General features: G+C 39.0%; 2 protein-coding genes across 2 annotated transcripts; both read right to left on the bottom strand.

Annotated features, from left to right (window-relative positions):
* Nucleotides 1-116: 116 nt before the first annotated feature.
* Nucleotides 117-8267, bottom strand: LOC149404528 (uncharacterized). Its single transcript, XM_089607564.1, has 7 exons — nt 8162-8267; nt 6915-7360; nt 3609-3904; nt 3446-3538; nt 3273-3374; nt 2703-3198; nt 117-136 (listed from the first exon to the last, which is right to left on the bottom strand). Exons 2-7 carry the CDS (start codon nt 7354-7356, stop codon nt 117-119), a joined length of 1449 nt encoding a protein of 482 aa, XP_089463690.1. The 5' UTR covers nt 7357-7360; nt 8162-8267.
* Nucleotides 8268-12283: 4016 nt separating this feature from the next.
* LOC149404527 (uncharacterized) lies at nt 12284-15019 on the bottom strand. Its single transcript, XM_089605963.1, has 2 exons — nt 14245-15019; nt 12284-13385 (listed from the first exon to the last, which is right to left on the bottom strand). The coding sequence occupies exons 1-2, from the start codon at nt 15002-15004 to the stop codon at nt 12529-12531; spliced, it is 1617 nt and encodes a 538-aa protein (XP_089462089.1). The 5' UTR covers nt 15005-15019; the 3' UTR covers nt 12284-12528.
* Between the last annotated feature and the right edge of the window lie 4309 nt (nt 15020-19328).

Genomic DNA, 19328 nt, shown 5'->3' with positions numbered 1-19328 from the left:
AATAATTTTTCGTACGTTCGTCAGGGTCATGTTTTAATCTTTTGGTAGTAAAGGCCAAAAAAAGGAAACAAATAATCAAGGTTGTTTTAGTGATTGAGTCATGTTTAGTGACCTAACTAATTGTGGATATCTCTTGCTATAAAGCCATTATTGTGTTAAATTCAATTATCGTTTAAGTTATCTGTAAATATATATATATATATATATATATATATATATATATATCATTAGTAATAGTATATAAGAGGTATATAGTTTATTTTTTCAATTTATGCAAGCAATAAGGATTTTCAATCTAATACTTCTTACTTTTGCATATAATCATTGATAAGCTACTCAATTTAGATCTTATTCTTATTTGAAGTTAACACCACTAGCTAGTTATAAATAGTAATTATTTGAATATTGATAAATATTAATTTTCATTAAATTATTTTGTAAAAATAAATCCGTGGCCAACCACTATCTCAATATATTTTGATATATAATATTGATATCGGAATATTTTGTCGTGTTTTTTTTTTGTTCAAGATGTATATTTGTCGTTAGCATGTACCTCAACATATTAAGAGTATTAGTAACAAATTTAGATTATCACGAATGTTATCATATAATCAATACCCTTTTGTGAAGTAAAGATATTGTCTAATGCCACCAACATCAGCCTATATGCTTTCGTCAAAGACAAAGCTGCCATAACTGAGGAATTGATTCTAGGCTTGTCACTGCTAAATATATTAACTCGTATAAAGTGAGATATATATTCTCTATGCATGTTGGGGTTTTGGAATCGGCTATTGTAGTAACATACAAGAGATACCATAGATGGATGAAATCGAGAAAGTAAATTCCACCTTTAACAAGTATCATTTATATTTATTAGTGGGTCTGAAAACGTAATTTCGTTCGACCATCAGTAATAAAAAAAAAAAATCGAGAATACAAACTAGGTCATCAATTCAGCATATAAAACTTTAGCTGAATAATATTTTATGTACATGCATGTTTATTAATGCAAAGTCTACCCTGAGCATTTTTATATAATCTAACGTCAACCTTCAACTTAGATAGAAGATTCCGTGTACGTAGAACGATGGTATAATATAATAATCCTCAAAGTTTGCAATTTTAATATAATCAAAGCAAGTACTTCTCTTTCAAGAATACTTATTGGGTTAATTAACCTAACTTCTCAAATGAAAACACGTCGTTACGGAGACTTATATAAGAAATCACTAACTGCACTCTTGTTCTTAAAACTAGAAAAGGAAAATTTAAATATAAGCAAAGTTATATTCCGGTTTAAAAAAAAGGCGAAAAGAGTAAAGTGATGTGTTAGGATTTGTTATTAGCACATGGCCTGGGGAAGAATATATGACTAAAAGTGTTTCAGCGAGTTTCACATTTCTTGTTCTTATTCGGGCTTTCAGCAAAACACTGCAATTTCTGTTTTTTTTTTACAGCCTTCCTGCTAAGATTTTACTTAAATTAGGTTTATCAGCAACAGATAATGTAAATATATATATATATATATATATATATATATATATATATATATATATATTGATTCTTTTATTTATGTTTAATGAGTAGGGCAAAAAATAATACTCTTTAAACTAATATCTATTCTCTTTCACCCTGAGTTTTAAAATTTTCGGGGAATTTCTTAGTTTTTTTCTCATAATAAGTTAGTTTATACTTTATTACATCTTTTACATTGTTCCATACCATAGAATTCATGGTTTAAGTATTTTTTTTTTAATGTAATTTTTGTATTTACAGAGAAGCATATGCATGGAAGATTTGAGTGGTGGAAAGAATAGAACTTTGGCTGCCCTAATCAAACTACTCTCCCCCGGATCTCGTGGTCAGCGTTTATCTTGTTAAAATTATTGTCCACGGAAGTATTTTGTTAATTACCCAAAGATCGTGTCATATAAGTACACTAGTACAATTGATAGCATCAGGTGCGACAAAAGTCGCACCTGAAAGCATAAATGTCGCACCTGAAAGTATCATCAGGTGCGACTTTAGATGCGACAAAGTCGCATCTGAAAGTGCGCACCTGATGATATTAGGTGCGACTAGTCGCACCTGAAAGTCATTACTATCAGGTGCGACATTTTAGGTGCGACAAGTCGCACCAAACGTCGCACCTAAATATCCCTCAAAATAAGAAATTAAAGCGTGAATTATAGTATCAGATGCGACTAGTCGCATCTGATACTTTCGCGGGAAGAGTATCAGATGCGACTAGTCGCATCTGATAGTAATTCCCCGCGAAATATTTGGCGGGTGTTAGTACAATCCGATGCGACTAGTCGCATCCGATACTCTTCCCGCGAAAGTATCCGATGCGACTAGTCGCATCCGATTGTCTGTAGTTATTTTTTTTAAAATGCTGATTCTATTAGAATCAGCCATTTAAATATATAAAAATTATAATTTAAAAAATTAATTAAATAATTTTTTTTGTTATATTAAATAAATAATTTGAATAATATTAATTAGAATAAGTATATAAATAATAATATTAAATTCATAAAATTTGATAATTTACATTCAATAAATTAAAAAAATTACAATTTATTCTTTTTGTTTCCCTTTTTCATTCGAAGTCTGCCAATTCTGGAATGCACGGCCTCCTCTTCCGCCAGATCTTGCTCGTGCGCCTTGGCGGCCTGATGCGTTGCCGCTCGAACGATGTCGCTGAAATTCTACCGAACCTGGCGTCTGATCAGCATTTGGCATGGAAGCGGATGGCGGCGTCTGAACATTCGGCATTGAAGCGGATGCCGGCGTCTGAACATTCGGCATTGAAGCTGATGGCGGCGTCGTGGCAGGGTGCATCATCGCGGGGGATGTCTGCATGGGAGACGGATGCTGCTGTGTGTAGGCAAAGAACTGTCGCTGAAACGCCTCCATCTGAGCTTGTTGTGCGGCCAACGCTGCTTGTAGCTCGCTAATCACTGGATCTGGAACGCGCGTCGATGAAGAACCTGAGGACGAGCTGTCGTCCTGAGCCTGAGCCAAGAGATACGAGGATCTCGGGATCGAGGGACCTATCCCGACATACCAATCTCGACGTTGCCCGAGAACAGTATCCATCGCAAACTGCTCCGCCTGGTCTATGTCAAACATTTGGCCTGACTCCGCTGCTTGTCGCTGCATATCCTCGACTTGAGTCATAATTCGCGCCTTCAAACATATGTTAAAAAAATTATTAAGATTATCGAAACTTGATTATTAAGTAATTAACACAAGTAACTTACAAATGCTTGTTGCGCCCAAGCTGTCGTCCAATTGCCTTGATCGTCTTGATGTTTTTTCTCCCACGTGTTTAACGCCGAGGCCAAAGTCCCATCTTCCCTACTCTGCAGTTCTTATGAAAATATGAGTAATGTATTTATTGCAAAAAAAAATTACAAAATTAGAATAAACTTACGTTCAAATGTCGATGAGCCAAAAAAGAAATCGACCCTTGTGTGGACTTCGTTTTCTTGTTCTTGGAATTGTCTCTGTTGCGAGTAGACTTTTTCTGCACATATTAAATTGCGTTATAATTCGATTTCATAGAAGATAACATAATTTTTAGAATTATACATTACCTTCCAATCGTCAGTTGCGAACTCCTCTATCACCTTCTCCCAATCGTCTTTTTGATATCCTTTTGGGATTTCTTTCTTGGCGACATTCATTTGCCCACAACATTTTCCTAAGAAAGTCCCTGATAATCTAGACTTTTGGTTGCGCCTCATACGCTTTGCATCGCGAATGATAGTCTGGTCAATCTGATGACGATAGCAATCCGCCGGAAGCAGCTCATCGGTCTCATCATCCTTGTACACGAAAGTGTACTCGGAATGAAGTGCGCTCAGAATATTGCCCAACATCTGGGGCGTCACTTCGTTCCAATCACGAAGTGTGACCGGGATATGGACTTTCACCAAAGCGCCGACGCGGTTGTTGAATACTCCTACCTTTTTTATTGTTTTTCTTACGTCCTGGTAGAAAGTTTGGTTGATTGGGTCGTACCTAACAACTTTCGCACCGGGTACCCCATGCGCTGCTTTTGCCGAAGTAGACCCGGTTGTTGGTCCCCTTGTTTTCTTAGGACCTTGGGAACCCGGTGTCTCTAGCGGAGACTCATCTCCACCTGCTCCTGAACGGTGTAGCGGAGACTCATCTCCACCTGCTCCACCTGCATCTGACATCCTGTAAGATGTGAACAATATTAGTAAATAAATATTAGTTTTCTGTTTAAAAAAAACGTGGACGGCACCACGGATTTTATTATTAACAAACCTCACATATGGCGGAGGAAAACCGTGGTTACATTATATAGTAAATAAACATACAAAAAAGATATTAATCATTCATCATCATCTATGCCTATAATGTTAATATCATCTTCTATATCGACATCAACATCTTCTCCCTCAAAAACGACATGTCTCTCATTTTCATCATCGTCTTCTTCATCATCGTCAACGACAGTCACTAACTCAGCTTCATCGATTTCGTGTCGATGATTCAAACGCTCGATGTTTGACAACTCTATAGTCAATGGGATCGAGGCTGAGTTAGAGGGGTCAACTTCAGGAATGTCCCAAATCCCTCGATGATTGCATTCCTGGACGATTTCCCAGTCGCCGCCTTTAATAAGATCTTCGATGTAAAAAACTTGTTTCACTTGAGTCGCGAGTACGTATGGCTCCTCTTTAAACCACTGTTCGCAGTATAAGCACTCGTTTCTCCAGTAGTCTTATCGGTGTGCACTAGTCGGTTTGCATGATACTTGTCACCGTACCAAATGCATTTGAACAATACAACACTACAGTTATGCCTATAGTTCACGACGATGACGTCTTCCATTCGACCATAGTAAGTGAAATCATCCACAAGTACACATACACCGCTATTTTGAGTGACTCGTTGATTATCGCGACGACGAGTGATGAACTTCACGCCATTTACAAAGCAGCTCGGATATTGATAGGCGACTTGAAGGGAACCGATAGAAAGCGAATAGAGCTCGTCAGACACATCAGAACCACTAGCTTTCATATCAAAAATCTGATTACGAAAGAAAGCATTGATTAGCACTTGTGCGTTTATCAAAAAATTGCATTGATATTGTGTTATTACCTTCTTCTCAAACCAAATTTTGAACCTCTTTCTATGCTCCGCTTCAATATCGCGAACTCCGGATTCGCTCAAGAGATCCAAATGCTCGCTGTTATTAAAAACATTACTTCAATAGAAATATATAAAAAAGAATGAATTGAAACACATTCCCAACGATAACTTACGTCAAATATGGATCCACTTCAGGACAGTTGGTATAGATGTACCACTCCGCGTTCTCTTTCTGTTCATCGTCTAATACTATCGGTTTCATCATCCCATAAGGCACACACATCTCGGATCGAAAAACAGAGAGCTCTTGCACTTGAACTTCATCTACACTTTTTTTATCTTCAAGATACCTTGCAACGAACGTCAGAGCTTCTTCTACAACATAAGCTTCCGCAATAGAGCCTTCTGGTGTAAGATGTAAGATGCTCGCGGTTTGTACCACGAATCCCCTTGTTTTTTCAAGTGGAGAGCGGTCTTGATGCCCAAGTCCATCAAATCAAACCTCGCCTTATCTGTGTCGTAGTTCTTCTTTTCTAAGCTGAGCAAGGTTCCGAGAAGATTCTCGCACACATTCTTCTCTATGTGCATGAAGTCCATGTTATGCTTCAACTCCAAATCTGACCAGTACGGCAACTCGTAAAAGATGCTTTTCTTGGCCCAATTTAGTTCGCACTCGGCTCGCTTTCGTTTTCTGCCCACAGAGCCAGCATGTTTGCCAGTTGTCGTGCAAGAGACACTAGCCAACTGAGCGAGTATGTCTTGCGGAGTCAACTTCTCGGGTTTACTGCGTTTCTCGTGGCGATCCTTGTAGTGATCGGTGCTTTTTCTCAATCGGTGACGCATACGCAAGAATCGACGATGGTCGTAGTAGACGATCCTGTTTCTGACTTTCAAAGACGGCGTGTCAAGGTTGCACGTCGGGCAAGCGAGATACCCTTGGCCACTCCATCCCGATAAATAGGATCGAGCTGGAAAATCGTTAATCGTCCAAAGTAGCGCGGCACGCAATCGAAACACTTCATCGTTGGCGCCATCTCGAACGCGGAATCCGGTCTCCCACAGTTCTTTCAACTCTTCGACAATTGGCTGCAAAAACACGTCCATGTCCTTTCCTGGTGAGTGAGGCCCCGGGATCAAAAGCGTCAGCATCAAGTACTCTTTCTTCATGCATAACCAAGGCGGCAAGTTGTACGCAGTTAGTACCACAGGCCACATGCTGTACGATAAACTCATTTCTCCGAACGGATTGAATCCATCCGCAGCTAGTCCAAGCCGCACGTTTCGAGGCTCTGCAGCAAAGCCTGGGTATCTCTCGTCCAGGTTTTTCCACGTCGTACCATCCGCAGGATGTCGTAGAACACCTACTTCCCTGACGCGATCTCTTTCGTGCCACTGCATCAAAAGCGACGTGTGTCGAGACGCGTACAACCGCTTCAATCGATCTTTCAGGGGAAAATATCGCAAAATCTTTTGCGGTATCATTTTCCCAGTTGGCTTCCATCTGCTCTCGTTGCATACTGGGCACACGTCGACTTCCGCGAGTTCTTTTCGAAATAGGACACAATCGTTAATACACGCATCGATCATCTCGTATCCCATGCCAAAACGCTTCAGCTTCGCCTTTGCCTCGTAATGCTTCTCCGGAATTCGATTACCAGCTGGATGAGACTTCTTCAAGAGCTGCAAGAGTTCTGTAAACGACTTGTTCGTCCAATGGTTCGTGACTTTGAGGTGCATCAACGAAACCAAGAACGACAAAGAAGAAAACTCTTTGCATCCAGGGTACAATTCTGCTTCCAACTCGGCGAAGAGGTCTTCCACTTGCTCCTCTGCACGCACCTCGCTCTGGGTCGGCTCCGTAGCATCGTCGAAATCCTCGTGATCCCTGATATCCTCCACAGCACCGTGCAATCCTCCTATTCCTCTCTGATCTGTTCCTCCTATGGAATCTTCTTCATGAGGAAGGACGGCACGCTCGAGCTCGCCGTGATGATACCATTTTGTGTAGCCTGGGGTAAACCCCTTGTTCAGCAAATGGTTCCTGACAACCCCGATGTCGTGCCATCTCACGTTGTTACAAGGTTTGCAAGGACACCGATATTTGCCATTTTCGTTAGGGAATCTTCTTGCAGCGCGAATAAACTCGTTAACACCGGTTTTGTACTGCAATGTCACCCGATTATTCTCCGTGATCCAATCTCTACTTGGATTGGACATTTCGCTGAATGAGAGCGAGAAATGAAAGTTTGGAAGAGTTATTGATAAAGGACGACGGAGAACACAATGAAAGAGAGATTATGAATTCTATGTTAATTATTTTGAGCTCGGATTGAATAAGTTGGGAGTTTTTAAACTAATTCATTCGAAACTCTACCGAAATTTCGGCAGAGTTTCCCCTATTATACTGACAAACCAAAAACCTGCAAAATTATTTAAAAACGTACACAAACCATCCAGAACTATCCTATAAATTAGCTCAGCCCTAAACCGAACCTCCGTGGTTCGATCACAACATTTATAAATGAAAAATCGAAATAAACAAAATATCACAAACTATCAAAACATGTCACAAACTATTTTTCTTATTTAAACTTACAATTTCATTTCATGTTAAAGAAACTAAAACTAATCACAAATTCATTAACTTAATTTTAACCTAAACTTCATTTTATATTAAACATGTCACAAAACATCAAAACATGTCACAAAACATTGTAATTAATTACAATTTCTTTACAATTACAATTAACATACTAATCAAAATTAAATTAAAGAACCTAAACATATTACTAACTATGTAATTAAAATTTACAATGATTAACTACAATTATATTAACTAACATTTACATTTACATTTACATACTAACACTTAACATTCTAAATAATTACTTACTAACATATCTATTTAATTAACTAACATTTACATACTAATTAACTAACTAACTAACATTTTATATCAACTAACCTAATTAACTAAACTAACAACACAAACAATTTTTTTTAAAAAAAAGGCTAGACTTACTTGGACAGCTCGGGACAACAGGGGACGGCTCGGTGAAACGGCGGAGGAGGGATCGAGGCAGCGACGGTTCGGTGCAGCGGGGAGAGAGACTCGTCGAGGATAGGGACTCGTCGAAACAGCAGGGACGCGCGAGGTAGCTCGGGACAGCAACTTGACGAGGCTGAGCACGGGACAACGCATCAGTTCAGTCAAAGGGAAAATAAGAGAGAGAGAGAGAGAGAGAGAGAGGCAGTGAGAGATAGCTTACCGGGATTGCAGTGACACCGAGGCTGAGCACGCGTCGAGGCAGCGGGGCTCTCGGGGCAGAGACGCCGAGGCTGTCGAGGTCGGAGAGAGTGAGAGGTGAGGCAGAGAGAGAGCCGGGGAGTGAGAGGTCGGAGAGAGTGAGACTGAGGCAAAGAGAGAGCCGGAGAGAGTGAGGCAGAGAGAGAGCCGGAGAGAGAGAGTGAGGCAGAGAGAGTGAGGCAGAGAGAGAGCCGGAGAGAGAGAGTGAGGCAGAGAGAGAGCCGGAGAGTGGTGGCGCGCGCGGCTTGGCGGAGGAGCTGCTGGCCGCCGATCGAAGCTCGGCTTGACGGAGGAGCTGCTGCCGGCGGAGCGTGGCTGGTGTCGCAGATGAGGCAGAGAGAGAGAGACGCGGCGGAGGTGGTGGAAAGGGCGGAGCGCGGCGGAGGTCAGAGAGAGAGAGAGGGTTTTTTTTTTTAAGTGCAGGGCTTTTTTTTTTAAGTTCAGAGAGTTTGAGCGGCTGGAGAAGAAGGACCGCGACCTGGGTTTTTAAACAAAACCCTAATAATCAGGTGCGACAGAATCGCACCTGATTATTATAATCAGGTGCGACTAGTCGCACCTGATTATAATAATAATAAAAAAAAAATTTCATTCGCCACGTCAGATTAATGAAATAAAAGAGGGGGATTTGAGGCCCGCCTAAAATTTAAAACTATCTGATGCGACACAGTCGCACCTGAAAGTTTCATCATATTTTCAGGTGCGACTAGTCGCATCGGATTGTCAAAATCAAAAGACAATTTGAGCGAATTTTTTCGGCTTCTGATTGACTATCAGATGCGACTAGTCGCATCTAAAAGTTATTTAGATGCGACTTTTAGATGCGACTAGTCGCATCTGATAGTCTTGCGCATCAGAAAATCAATTTTGTAGTAGTGGTAGACATTATAATAAATCATCATTCTATTTATTTCAAAGAAACGTATAACACATTCATCACACCTACAAAACTTGACAAGGATTGTTACATAGTGAAGATTCTCAGATCTGAGAGAGAGAGAATCGTGACTAGGGAGAAAATGATTGTATTGAATATCTCAGAGAATTACAGAGACATGCCAATAATCCTATATAAACTATAAAAATCGACAAAGGAGGATAGCGAAAAATCGACTCGAGATAACAATGAAGCGAAAGTTGAAGAGAAAGTTTTGCAAAAGGAATAAGTCAAACAAAATCCGAAAAAAGTTTGAGGAAAAACAAAAGCAATAAAGAAAAATCACTACAAAATAAAGAAGCCTAATTTAGTATTTGTTGTTATTTTATTGCCAATGTATGTTGAATAGAGTTGTTCATGTATAATTTATAGGGTTGTAATTTATATGTTGACTTTAGTTTCATATTGAAAAACAGAAAATGAAAAAACAAAATAAGTTAATGAATAATTTGTATGTTGACATAGCCTCGACATTCTAATTTCCAAAAATAAAATGTGATGTAATAAAAAAAAATTGATAACCATAAATTAAAGGACTTTATACATGAATGAGCTAATTAAAATTAACTAATGTTTTATCAAATGGCCAAGGTTTTCAAGAGCTATTTGAATGTAGCCAATTATAATGGGTCCATTATGTAAATAATCACATTTATAGTTTGACATTGCTAAATAGCCAACGTTTCGTAAATTTTAAGTAAATAGCCACTTTCATATATTTACAAATGTAAATCTTAGGTAAATAGTCACTTCTATTTATTATGCCACGTCATTTTAATAACTATTTACTTAAGATTTACGAAACGTTAAGTATATAAAAATTCCAAACATTTTAATTGGCTATTTACCTAATTTTTTGAATTATAATTTACAAAGACAAGTATCTCTTTGATGGATTAGTTCCAAACAAATATATATGTATATATATATATATATATATATATATATATACACGTGTGTGTGTGTGCGCGCGCGCGTGTGCGTGTGATTAGAATTTGAATTGACTTTCTATATTTTTAATTACGTTTTTAACAATCTATTTTCATATAGTTGGCAAACAATCAATTTTGAATTAGTATGCTGGTTTTCATCCCAATTTCTCAAAAATACGTATTTTTGAATTTATTTTTTCACTATGAAAAAGGATTTCATTTTTTTATGAAATTCGATTCAAATCCCTATGTTCTAACATCATCTGCTAAATCAAGTTAGTTCTGATTTTTATCCTAATTTTTAGATTTTTTTATCTTTATGTTCGTGTTTCATGTTCAAGAATAAAAAAATTTCAGGTTTTCAAAATATATATTCATGCTTTTCAAATTTTTAATCTACTGTTTTTATATATATATATATATATATATATATATATATATATATATATATATATATTATATAAATAAGTAGCTTAAACCCAAATCTAGCGTTGAAATTAGGCAACAAAATGGTAGGAAAATTTCTGATTTTGATCTTTTTTATTTATTTATTTTTATTTTTTGTCAATTTCATGTGTTTCATGCAAGGTTCGAAATTTCATTTTCGACGTCGTTTCAAGCCTCTTAATTTACAAAAAAACCGACATTTCGACGAAAAATCGAACGGAAAAAATGTGAAAAAATGCAATTGATATGCCGTTTCATGAAAAATTGACATACTGATGGAAAACCGAACAAAAATAATGTTACATGTTAAATATATATATATATATATATATATATATATATATATCTTTCCATCGTTAAATTTGAGATTGATGCTAAAATTATATTTTTTTAGTTTCGAAATGCATAGTGCAAATAATGGGGCTTAGATCTATAATTTTGAAGAATAATGTGTTAGTAGTTGTATAAAAGTGTATGTTTTGAAGTTTATTGGATAAGGATGAAATTAATCATTTAATGTCCTATGGAGACTTTAATACTCTGTTTGTACAAATAATGGGCAGTATACGACGAAACGAAAAAACAAGTCTTCGTCGGCCGACAGTGCTCCGGCAGCGACTTCGCCAGTAAATTTCGACAAATTTCTCCTCATTTAATACAGTGGTTTCATGTTCATAAATCAATTTAGGTTTTCAAAAATCAATTTTTCTTTCCAAAACTTTAATCCACTTTATATAACAAACAAATAAGTAGCTCAAAACCAATTTCATTATTGAAACTTGAAACTAGGACATTTAGTTTGGTATTCATCTCAAAAACAGTTTTTGAGTTTTTTAGTGGAAAAAATTGAAAACAAAAAGTGAAAGTTATGTTTGGTTTAAGTTTTTGAAAAAAAATTTCAAATAATTTTGAAGTTGTTTTGTAAAAGTGTAAAGAAAACTGAAAACAAATAATTGGTGTTTTTGGAAAAAAAAAATTATTCTCTTCTCTTCTCCTTCTCCTCATCTTCTCTTTTCATTTTTGCAAAAACAAAAATGAAAACTGTACCAAACACTTTTTTCAGTTTTTTCAATTTCTCAAAAACAAAAATGAAAACTGTACCAAACAGCTTTTTGAAAACAACTGCAAAATAATTTTTCAATACAACTACAAAAATTAGAAAATAAAGAACAAAATTTTTTTGAGTTAACTACCAAACACTAAAGTTTCTTATTTTGTTCTTCATATTTAGATTTTTTTTCTGTGCTTTGGCGTTTCATGTTCATGGATCAGTTTATCCAGGTCTTTCAAAAAGTTTAAGCTTGCTTTCAAAAACTATAATTCACTTTATATAACGACGGGGAGCTCGATGGTGACGAGGAGTTTGATTACGACTGCGGCGTGATCAAGAGCACGTTTGGACTAGGATTTTGATGTGACGAGTCAGAGCGTGGGTTGACAAAAACTTGAGAGCATTTTGGAGATTATTATTAAATCATTGGATAACTTTTATAACAGTTAGCCTCACCTCATCATGCGACCCTTTCTAATAATACGGGACTCTTTGTATTAATTATGCGTCTTTAACTGATCACCTGAGCATTCAGAATTTTCATATCATTATTTAGGAAGTAAACCACTTTAAATGATGATATGGCCAACAAGAATTTCTGTAGTAACTTCACCATAAAAGAACCAAATAATCCAAACTCACTTATTATCACACCAAACGTACTTTAAAAATTATGTATACTCCATTCAGAACATTGATTCCGAGCTTCCTCACTTCATTCCTTGACCCACACGCCATCCTCGTCACAAGGGCACAAGGTGACCAAAGGGCACTCAACCTTCTCCAAATATCGCAGCTTCGGAAAATTCCTTCGCAGCTCCGTCCACGTCATCTTGATCCCAGCCAAGTACTTCAAACGCAGCGTCTCGACTTCAGACCATTCACCGGCCAACGCCTCAGGGTGGCTCTCTCCGAGTTTCCCTCCTCGGATGTACAGCTTTTCCAGCTTCGATGGTCTCAGCCACTCAGGAGCTTCCGAATGAGGGTAACACTGAAGATCAAGTTTGATCAGATTCGGGGGGAGCTTCACATGTGTAAAATCATCTCTGTTGTTGTTGTTTGTGCTATTCTTTGTCCCCTCCGATGATAGCGAAGACTCCGCTCCCCAAGAGAGCGTGAGCTTCTCGAGCTGAATGAGCTTCGAGAGGGCTTCAATCTCGCCCACGGTCCTTAAATCCGTCTGGCTCACGACGATGCTGAGCTTCGTGAGGGACTTCATCGATGAGAGGCTCTCGAGAGTGCAGAACTTTCCGGAGCGGTAGTTTCCGACCACGAAGCCCTTGAGGACTTTGAGCTTGGTGAGTGACGAGAGGCCTCGGGGCATGTGGTCGATGAGGAAGCAGTTTGAGATGTCCAAGTGGGTCAGGTTCTTCAGGAGTGATATTTCTCTTGGAAGAATTTCGAGGTTGTGGCATGACTTGAGGTCCAAGATCTCCAAATTGGTGAGCCATTTTATGGAGTCTGTGAGCTCGTTGATTCTTGATATGCCCTGAAGGCTTAGCAGCTTTAGCTTTTCCATGTTTTTCAGCCCTTTCAAGAACTCGATCCCTTCCACTTCGATGTGATGCTTGCCTGCAATTTATATATATCATCTTCATCTAGTTTGATCCCCAATTGTTTCTGCTGTGTTTGGTCCCTAGTTTTTGTTTTGCAGCTTCTAGTTTCCTACCCTTGGGACTGAATTGGTGCTTACTAAATTGATTATTTAAGCTATAAGTAGAGATATATAGAACAATAAATTCCAGTAAATTAAAAGTTTAGGGATGATTAAAAGTTCAGGAGGACTTAAAGCAGAATAGAAATGAATACGAAATAAATAGAAAGCTCGAGGACCATTCAGCAATTAATTCTTTTTTGTATTTATACTGACCACGCCAAACATTAAAATGTTGCAACAAAATTTTGTGAAGACAGAAAACAAAATTAGCATATTGGGAAAGGGATTATCAGTAATATCTCCTCCCTATAATTTTCTTGTATCGTTTATTTATTTGTTAAAAAGCCTTCTGTGATTTATCTTCTTATTACTACATAAATTAACGAAACTTAATATTATTAATAAATAAAAGCCAAGCCGATAATTAGAAACATAAGCTTATAACTTATTTAGATTTACGGAGCTCATAGCTATCTAATAATTAAAAAAGAAGATAGCTATTTCTGTGTAAGTTATTTTTCGGTAATTACAAATCCCACTAACTTGAAGCAAAAATAATAACAATAATAATTATGGACCGATATAATGTGTTTTAACTTATAAGTATAAGCTCAGCTATACTATTTTTATTATTTGAATGCCCAAGCTATAATTAAATGGAAGGAACCATTTCTTCGTATAAAAGTAGTAAACTTTCAGAAATTTATAGTTAAAAAGTGATTTTTGAAAAAAAATGGGTCCAATATACATATATTGGGGGGAAGAGGGACTGACCGGAAGTTCGCCAATTTCCGAGATAGAGAACTCTGAGAGCCTTCATCTTGAACAACCACTCATGAGCCTCGAGGCCGCCGTTTAACTTGGCTTGCTTCTTCACCCTCAAATCCGGAAACTGCTCCTCCACGTTAAACACCGTCAACAACTTCTCCGCCGGCTTCCAGGCGTCCTTCCCATGATCATCACCGCCTCTGTCGGAGAAGAAGGCCGCGAATTTCCCGTCTCCGGTGAACTGCACGAAGTGTTCCTCCTCGGCGATCGTGGCCAAGGCGGCTCTGACGACCGGCTCCATCATATACCTCTTCACCTCCGGCCACCGCTTCCTCTTCACCGGCGTGATCAGCTCCCGCTCCACCAGCTTGTCCAGAATCTCCCCCGCCGCGTCTCTGATGTCTGTATTCTCCTTGTCCTCCAGCAGCCCTTCCGCGGCCCACCAGTACGCCACCATCCGCTTCTTCACCTCCTCCTTCTCCGCCAGCACCGACAGGCACAGAGCGCACTTCTTCTCTCTCTCGTCCAACCCCTTGTAAGCCTCTCTCACTTCCCGGAAAAACTCGCTGTTCCTGAACTTCTCGCTGCACTGCGCCTCCAGGAGCTCGTTCACCGCCGTTTCCGCCTCCGGCGGCTTCTCCCCCGGCCGGACCCCCGAGACCGTCGAGCCTCTACTGAGCGCCGCGGCGCGGGTGGGGATCTGGTGCTTCAGCTTCCGGATCTCCTTGTTCATCAGCTTGATCTGCTCTTCCACTTCCACCTCCATCGACTGGGCGCCTTCCTGCTCGACGGCCTCCGTGTCCATATCATCGGCTTTCTTGATGTTCTCGAGAAGCCTCATGACGGCGATCACGCGGCTCTCGATGCTCTTCTGGAACTCCCCCTCGAATATCCCGAGCTGCGTGAGCCGGGCCTCGATCTGGCCCAGCCCGTTTAGCAGCTTGTCGAACAGGCTCTTTCGGTCCTGCTTCTCGGAGGATATGCTGCTCCCATCCCTGGCGTTCGCGGATGGCTCGATTTTTTTTTGCAGTTTCTGGATATTTTTGATGATCTCGCTCAAGTCTGTTTCGGTGAAGGGAGGATCGGATTGTATGGAAATGGACCTGGGTGTTGCCATGGATGAATGAGCGAGAGGGACAGAGGAGCTTTTTAAGTTAGCATATATATATGTGTGTCAAATATATAGTCATTCATATATGAAAATTCGAATGCGTTCTTTCACAAGTTTCTCTTTCTCACGCGACTTATTCTTTCTTTCGTATCCGTTATAACACTACTATTCCCAAGCTGAACACTATTACAAAAGATTAAAAATATTTTTTTTTTAAATAATGTATGCCAATAATTTTTCGTACGTTCGTCAGGGTCATGTTTTAATCTTTTGGTAGTAAAGGCCAAAAAAAGGAAACAAATAACCAAGTTTGTTTTAGTGATTGAGTCATGTTTAGTGACTTACACTACAACAAATACGACATTTACCGACGATTTTTTTCGTCGCTAAAAACCCCAAATCGTCGCTAAATCTCTTTAACGACGATTTTAGCGACGATAAAAATCGTCGCTACATGTGCGTGCCTAAATATATTTAGCGACGATTTTGTCGTCGCTAAATATTTACCGACGATATTAGCGACGATAATCTCGTCCCTAAATGTCGTGACGAGAAGTTTTTTTCCATTTTGAAACAGGAAATTAGCGACGACTTTGTCGTCGTTAATTCACGCGCGAAAATTTCCCGCGTGAATTAGCGACGACAAAGTCGTCGCTAAATACTTCTGTGTAATAATATTTAGCGACGACTTTGTCGTCGCTAATTATTATTATTATTATTATTATTTATTTTTTCGTCGTTAATTATTTATTTTTTATGGTTTTTTATTTATGAAATTCTAAAATGAAAAATCAAATAAAAACTAAATTATATTATCCAAATCAAGAAATATAATATAATTTAAAATCCGGTTACGTACGTTTTCGGTTATCGAGAAATATGTAAATAATAATCTACTACACACAAAATATCTAATAAAACACTAGTCGCGAGTTGCTTTGTCGTCCCGCCGCTCGTTTTCCCCGCCTCCGCTGCCTCCAACTCCTGTAGCCGCAACCATCTAAAATTCAAAACAAAATTTATTTAGTTAGGCATTCGTTCGTAATGATTTAAATCAGTTTATTTAGTAAGTAAATTAATGAAAAACCTTATATACTATCAATCATCGTCGTCTGACAAATCATCTTCTTCCATCAATTCTTCGTCCTCAGTTTCTTCGTCATCGATAAACTCTTCTTCTTCAATATTTTCCAACAAGTTCATTGCGTCGTTGCCAACGGGCTCTGGTATTGCAGACTGATGACGCGTCGACAGTGAATCTAAATCTGACGGTTCTACTGACAACTGAACTGAAGACGAAGATTGACCAAGAATGAGGTCAATATCAGGAAGATCCCACACATTTCGATGATTACACTCTTCGACGATTCGCCAATCAGGACCATTGAAGTTATCTTCCAAGTAGAAAACTTGTTTCGCTTGAGTTGCCAAAATAAATGGCTCGTCTTTGTACCATTCTTTTGCCACATACACGCTTGTCAAGTTATTGTCGTTGCGTGTCCTTTTCCTCGGATCTTGGTCACCGAACCAACGACATTGAAATAAGACGACACGACAATTGTTCTGATACGTCAAGACAATGACGTTTTCTACTTGACCATAGAAGTCGTGACCTCCTTCACTTGGTACACATACCCCGCTATTCTGAGTCGTTCTTCTGCTATCACGTTGACGGGAGATAAATTTAACTCCGTTCACTACACAACACGGATACGTTTGTGGTGCGAAATGTGGTCCCAATGCCAATGGATATAATTCGGGGGATACAGATACGTCTTGGCTCATGCGAAATACCTACATACAACCATTAATTAACGAGTCGGTTAGTGTCGAAGCGAGTTTAATCATATTTTTTGAGTTAATTAGTCAAATACCTTTTCCCAAAACCATTTTGGGAACTCAAGTCGATGCGCTTCTTCAACATCTGGCCGACCTTCTAATTCCATGAGATCTATGTGTTCACTGAAATAAAATTCATGTTCATTTAATACATCACTTCGTATAAATAATTCAAGTTAATTTATTTCACTCATTTACCTCATGAAATCGTCAATTTCGGGACAATTTCGTAAAATGTACCACTCAGCGAGCAAACGTATATTCTCATCTAAGCGTATCGTGCTCATCTTCCCGTAAGGCCGACAACTTGATGACTGAAACACCGATAACTCTCGTTCGACACCTTCGAAGTTAGACGCGACGTCTGTTCGTTGGGGCATGTTGAAACGATTCTCAATGCCTTCTAGATACCTTGAGCAGAATGTCAATGCTTCGTCTACAACATAGGCTTCGGCAATTGAACCCTCTGGTCTAGCTCGATTACGCACAAAGTTCTTGAGCGTTCCAAGGTATCTCTCAAATGGATACATCCACCGCATATGAACTGGACCTCCGTTAATTGCCTCCTCCGGTAGATGCATTACCAAATGAACCATGATTGTGAAGAAATCAGGCGGGAAAATTCGTTCCAACTTACACAATATAAGCTTCACATCCTCTTGCGCCTTCTCAATGTCTGAAATTACCAGCGTTCTAGAGCAAATAAGTCTGAAGAAGTTGCAGAGCTCTATTATGGCATCTCGAATTGTTCGATCCAGAAAAGGACGAATAGCAGGAGCCAGTAGGCGTTGCATAATCACGTGACAATCGTGAGACTTCAAACCCGTCAACCTCCCATCCGCGGTAACATTCTTCTTCAAATTCCCCGCAAAACCATCGGGAAATCTGACAGATCTCAAGAACTCAGTAAACCGCTTCCGTTCTGAAGGTGTCAGAGTGTATGACGAAGGCGGTTTCATCCATCTATCTCCTTCTTGGTACAAATGAAGCTCGTGCCTTATGTTCCAGTCCGCCAAAGTCAACTGCGCCTTATCTGTATCTTTCGTCTTCCCCTCGATGTTCAGCAAGGTACCCAAAAGATTGTCGCATACATTCTTTTCTATATGCATTACATCGAGGTTATGCTTCAGCGTAAGACTCGACCAATACGGCAACTCGAAGAAAATACTTTTCTTTGTCCAATTCAGCTCACTCGCATCGCGCTTTCGTTTCTTCCCGCCGAAGTCAGGGTGCTTCCCCGGGGTTGCATCTCCCACTAATCGCAATTGTCGAAGTATGTCGCTCGCTGATTTTCTCACTGGTGGTGGTCGTTTCTCATTTCGTACCTTATTCGTCCACTTGTTCATCACTTTCAAATGCATCAACGTGACAACAAATGAGAGTGACGAATACTCCGTACAACCCGGCCATAATTCTGTGTTCAGGTCGCTTAAAAGGTCATCGAACTGTCCACTCTGGCATTCTTCATTCGGGTCAATACTGTCATCGTCACCATCTACGTCGTTGTGATCTAAGATATCGTGTACAGCATCAAACATCCCTCCTCCTCTGTAATCCGTCTGATACTGCATTACGTCATCTTCTTCCTCCCCGTGAAAGTTCCACCTCGTGTAATTCCTCTTAAATCCTCTGACAAAGAGATGATTCTCTATATCAGGAATTTTTTGCGTCAACACGTTGTTACACCTCTTGCATGGACACTTAACTCGTCCTTCGACATTTACGTGTTGTCGGGCCATTGCCATGAACTCTGTCATGCCAGCCGCAAACTCAACGCTTAAACGTTGGTCCTCGATTATCCAATTCCTATTTGGATAACTCATTTTACCTATAGATTGAACATTTCAAAATTTAGTAGTTTTCGGATTTTATTTTATAATTTCACGATCCTACCGAAATTTCGGCAGAACCTCCCCTATAAACTTAACAACCCGGCATCAAGTCTTTAACTTTAAAACCTGCATAGAAACATCCTAAAACTAACAATAAATCCAACCTCAGTGGTTCGATTATTAAAATTCATAATCCATAATAACCAACTAATTAAATTCACATTGTTATTCATTTTTAAATCCGTAACCAACTAATTAATTTAACATTTTTATTCATTTTTAAATCCATAACCACCTAATTAATAATT

This window comes from Urtica dioica, chromosome 2, assembly GCF_054948205.1.
Source record: "Urtica dioica subsp. dioica isolate 48M chromosome 2, U.dioica_male_clone48M_v1_H2, whole genome shotgun sequence".
In the NCBI taxonomy this organism is placed as follows: domain Eukaryota; kingdom Viridiplantae; phylum Streptophyta; class Magnoliopsida; order Rosales; family Urticaceae; genus Urtica; species Urtica dioica.
The sequence above is the reverse complement of the archived record's forward strand: the minus strand, read 5'-3'. Positions and strand labels throughout refer to the sequence as shown.

Coding starts and splice junctions, on each gene's coding strand:
- LOC149404527 (XM_089605963.1), bottom strand. CDS start 15,004: ATGGAGGTGGAAGTGGAAGAGCAGATCAAGCTGATGAACAAGGAGATC. Junction 13,386..14,244: donor CGGAAATTGGCGAACTTCCG/GTCAGTCCCTCT, acceptor TATAAATTGCAG/GCAAGCATCACATCGAAGTG.
- LOC149404528 (XM_089607564.1), bottom strand. CDS start 7,356: ATGTCCAATCCAAGTAGAGATTGGATCACGGAGAATAATCGGGTGACA. Junction 3,905..6,914: donor AGCAGAATTGTACCCTGGAT/GCAAAGAGTTTT, acceptor ATTGGAACGAAG/TGACGCCCCAGATGTTGGGC. Junction 3,375..3,445: donor TGGCTCATCGACATTTGAAC/GTAAGTTTATTC, acceptor TAAGAACTGCAG/AGTAGGGAAGATGGGACTTT.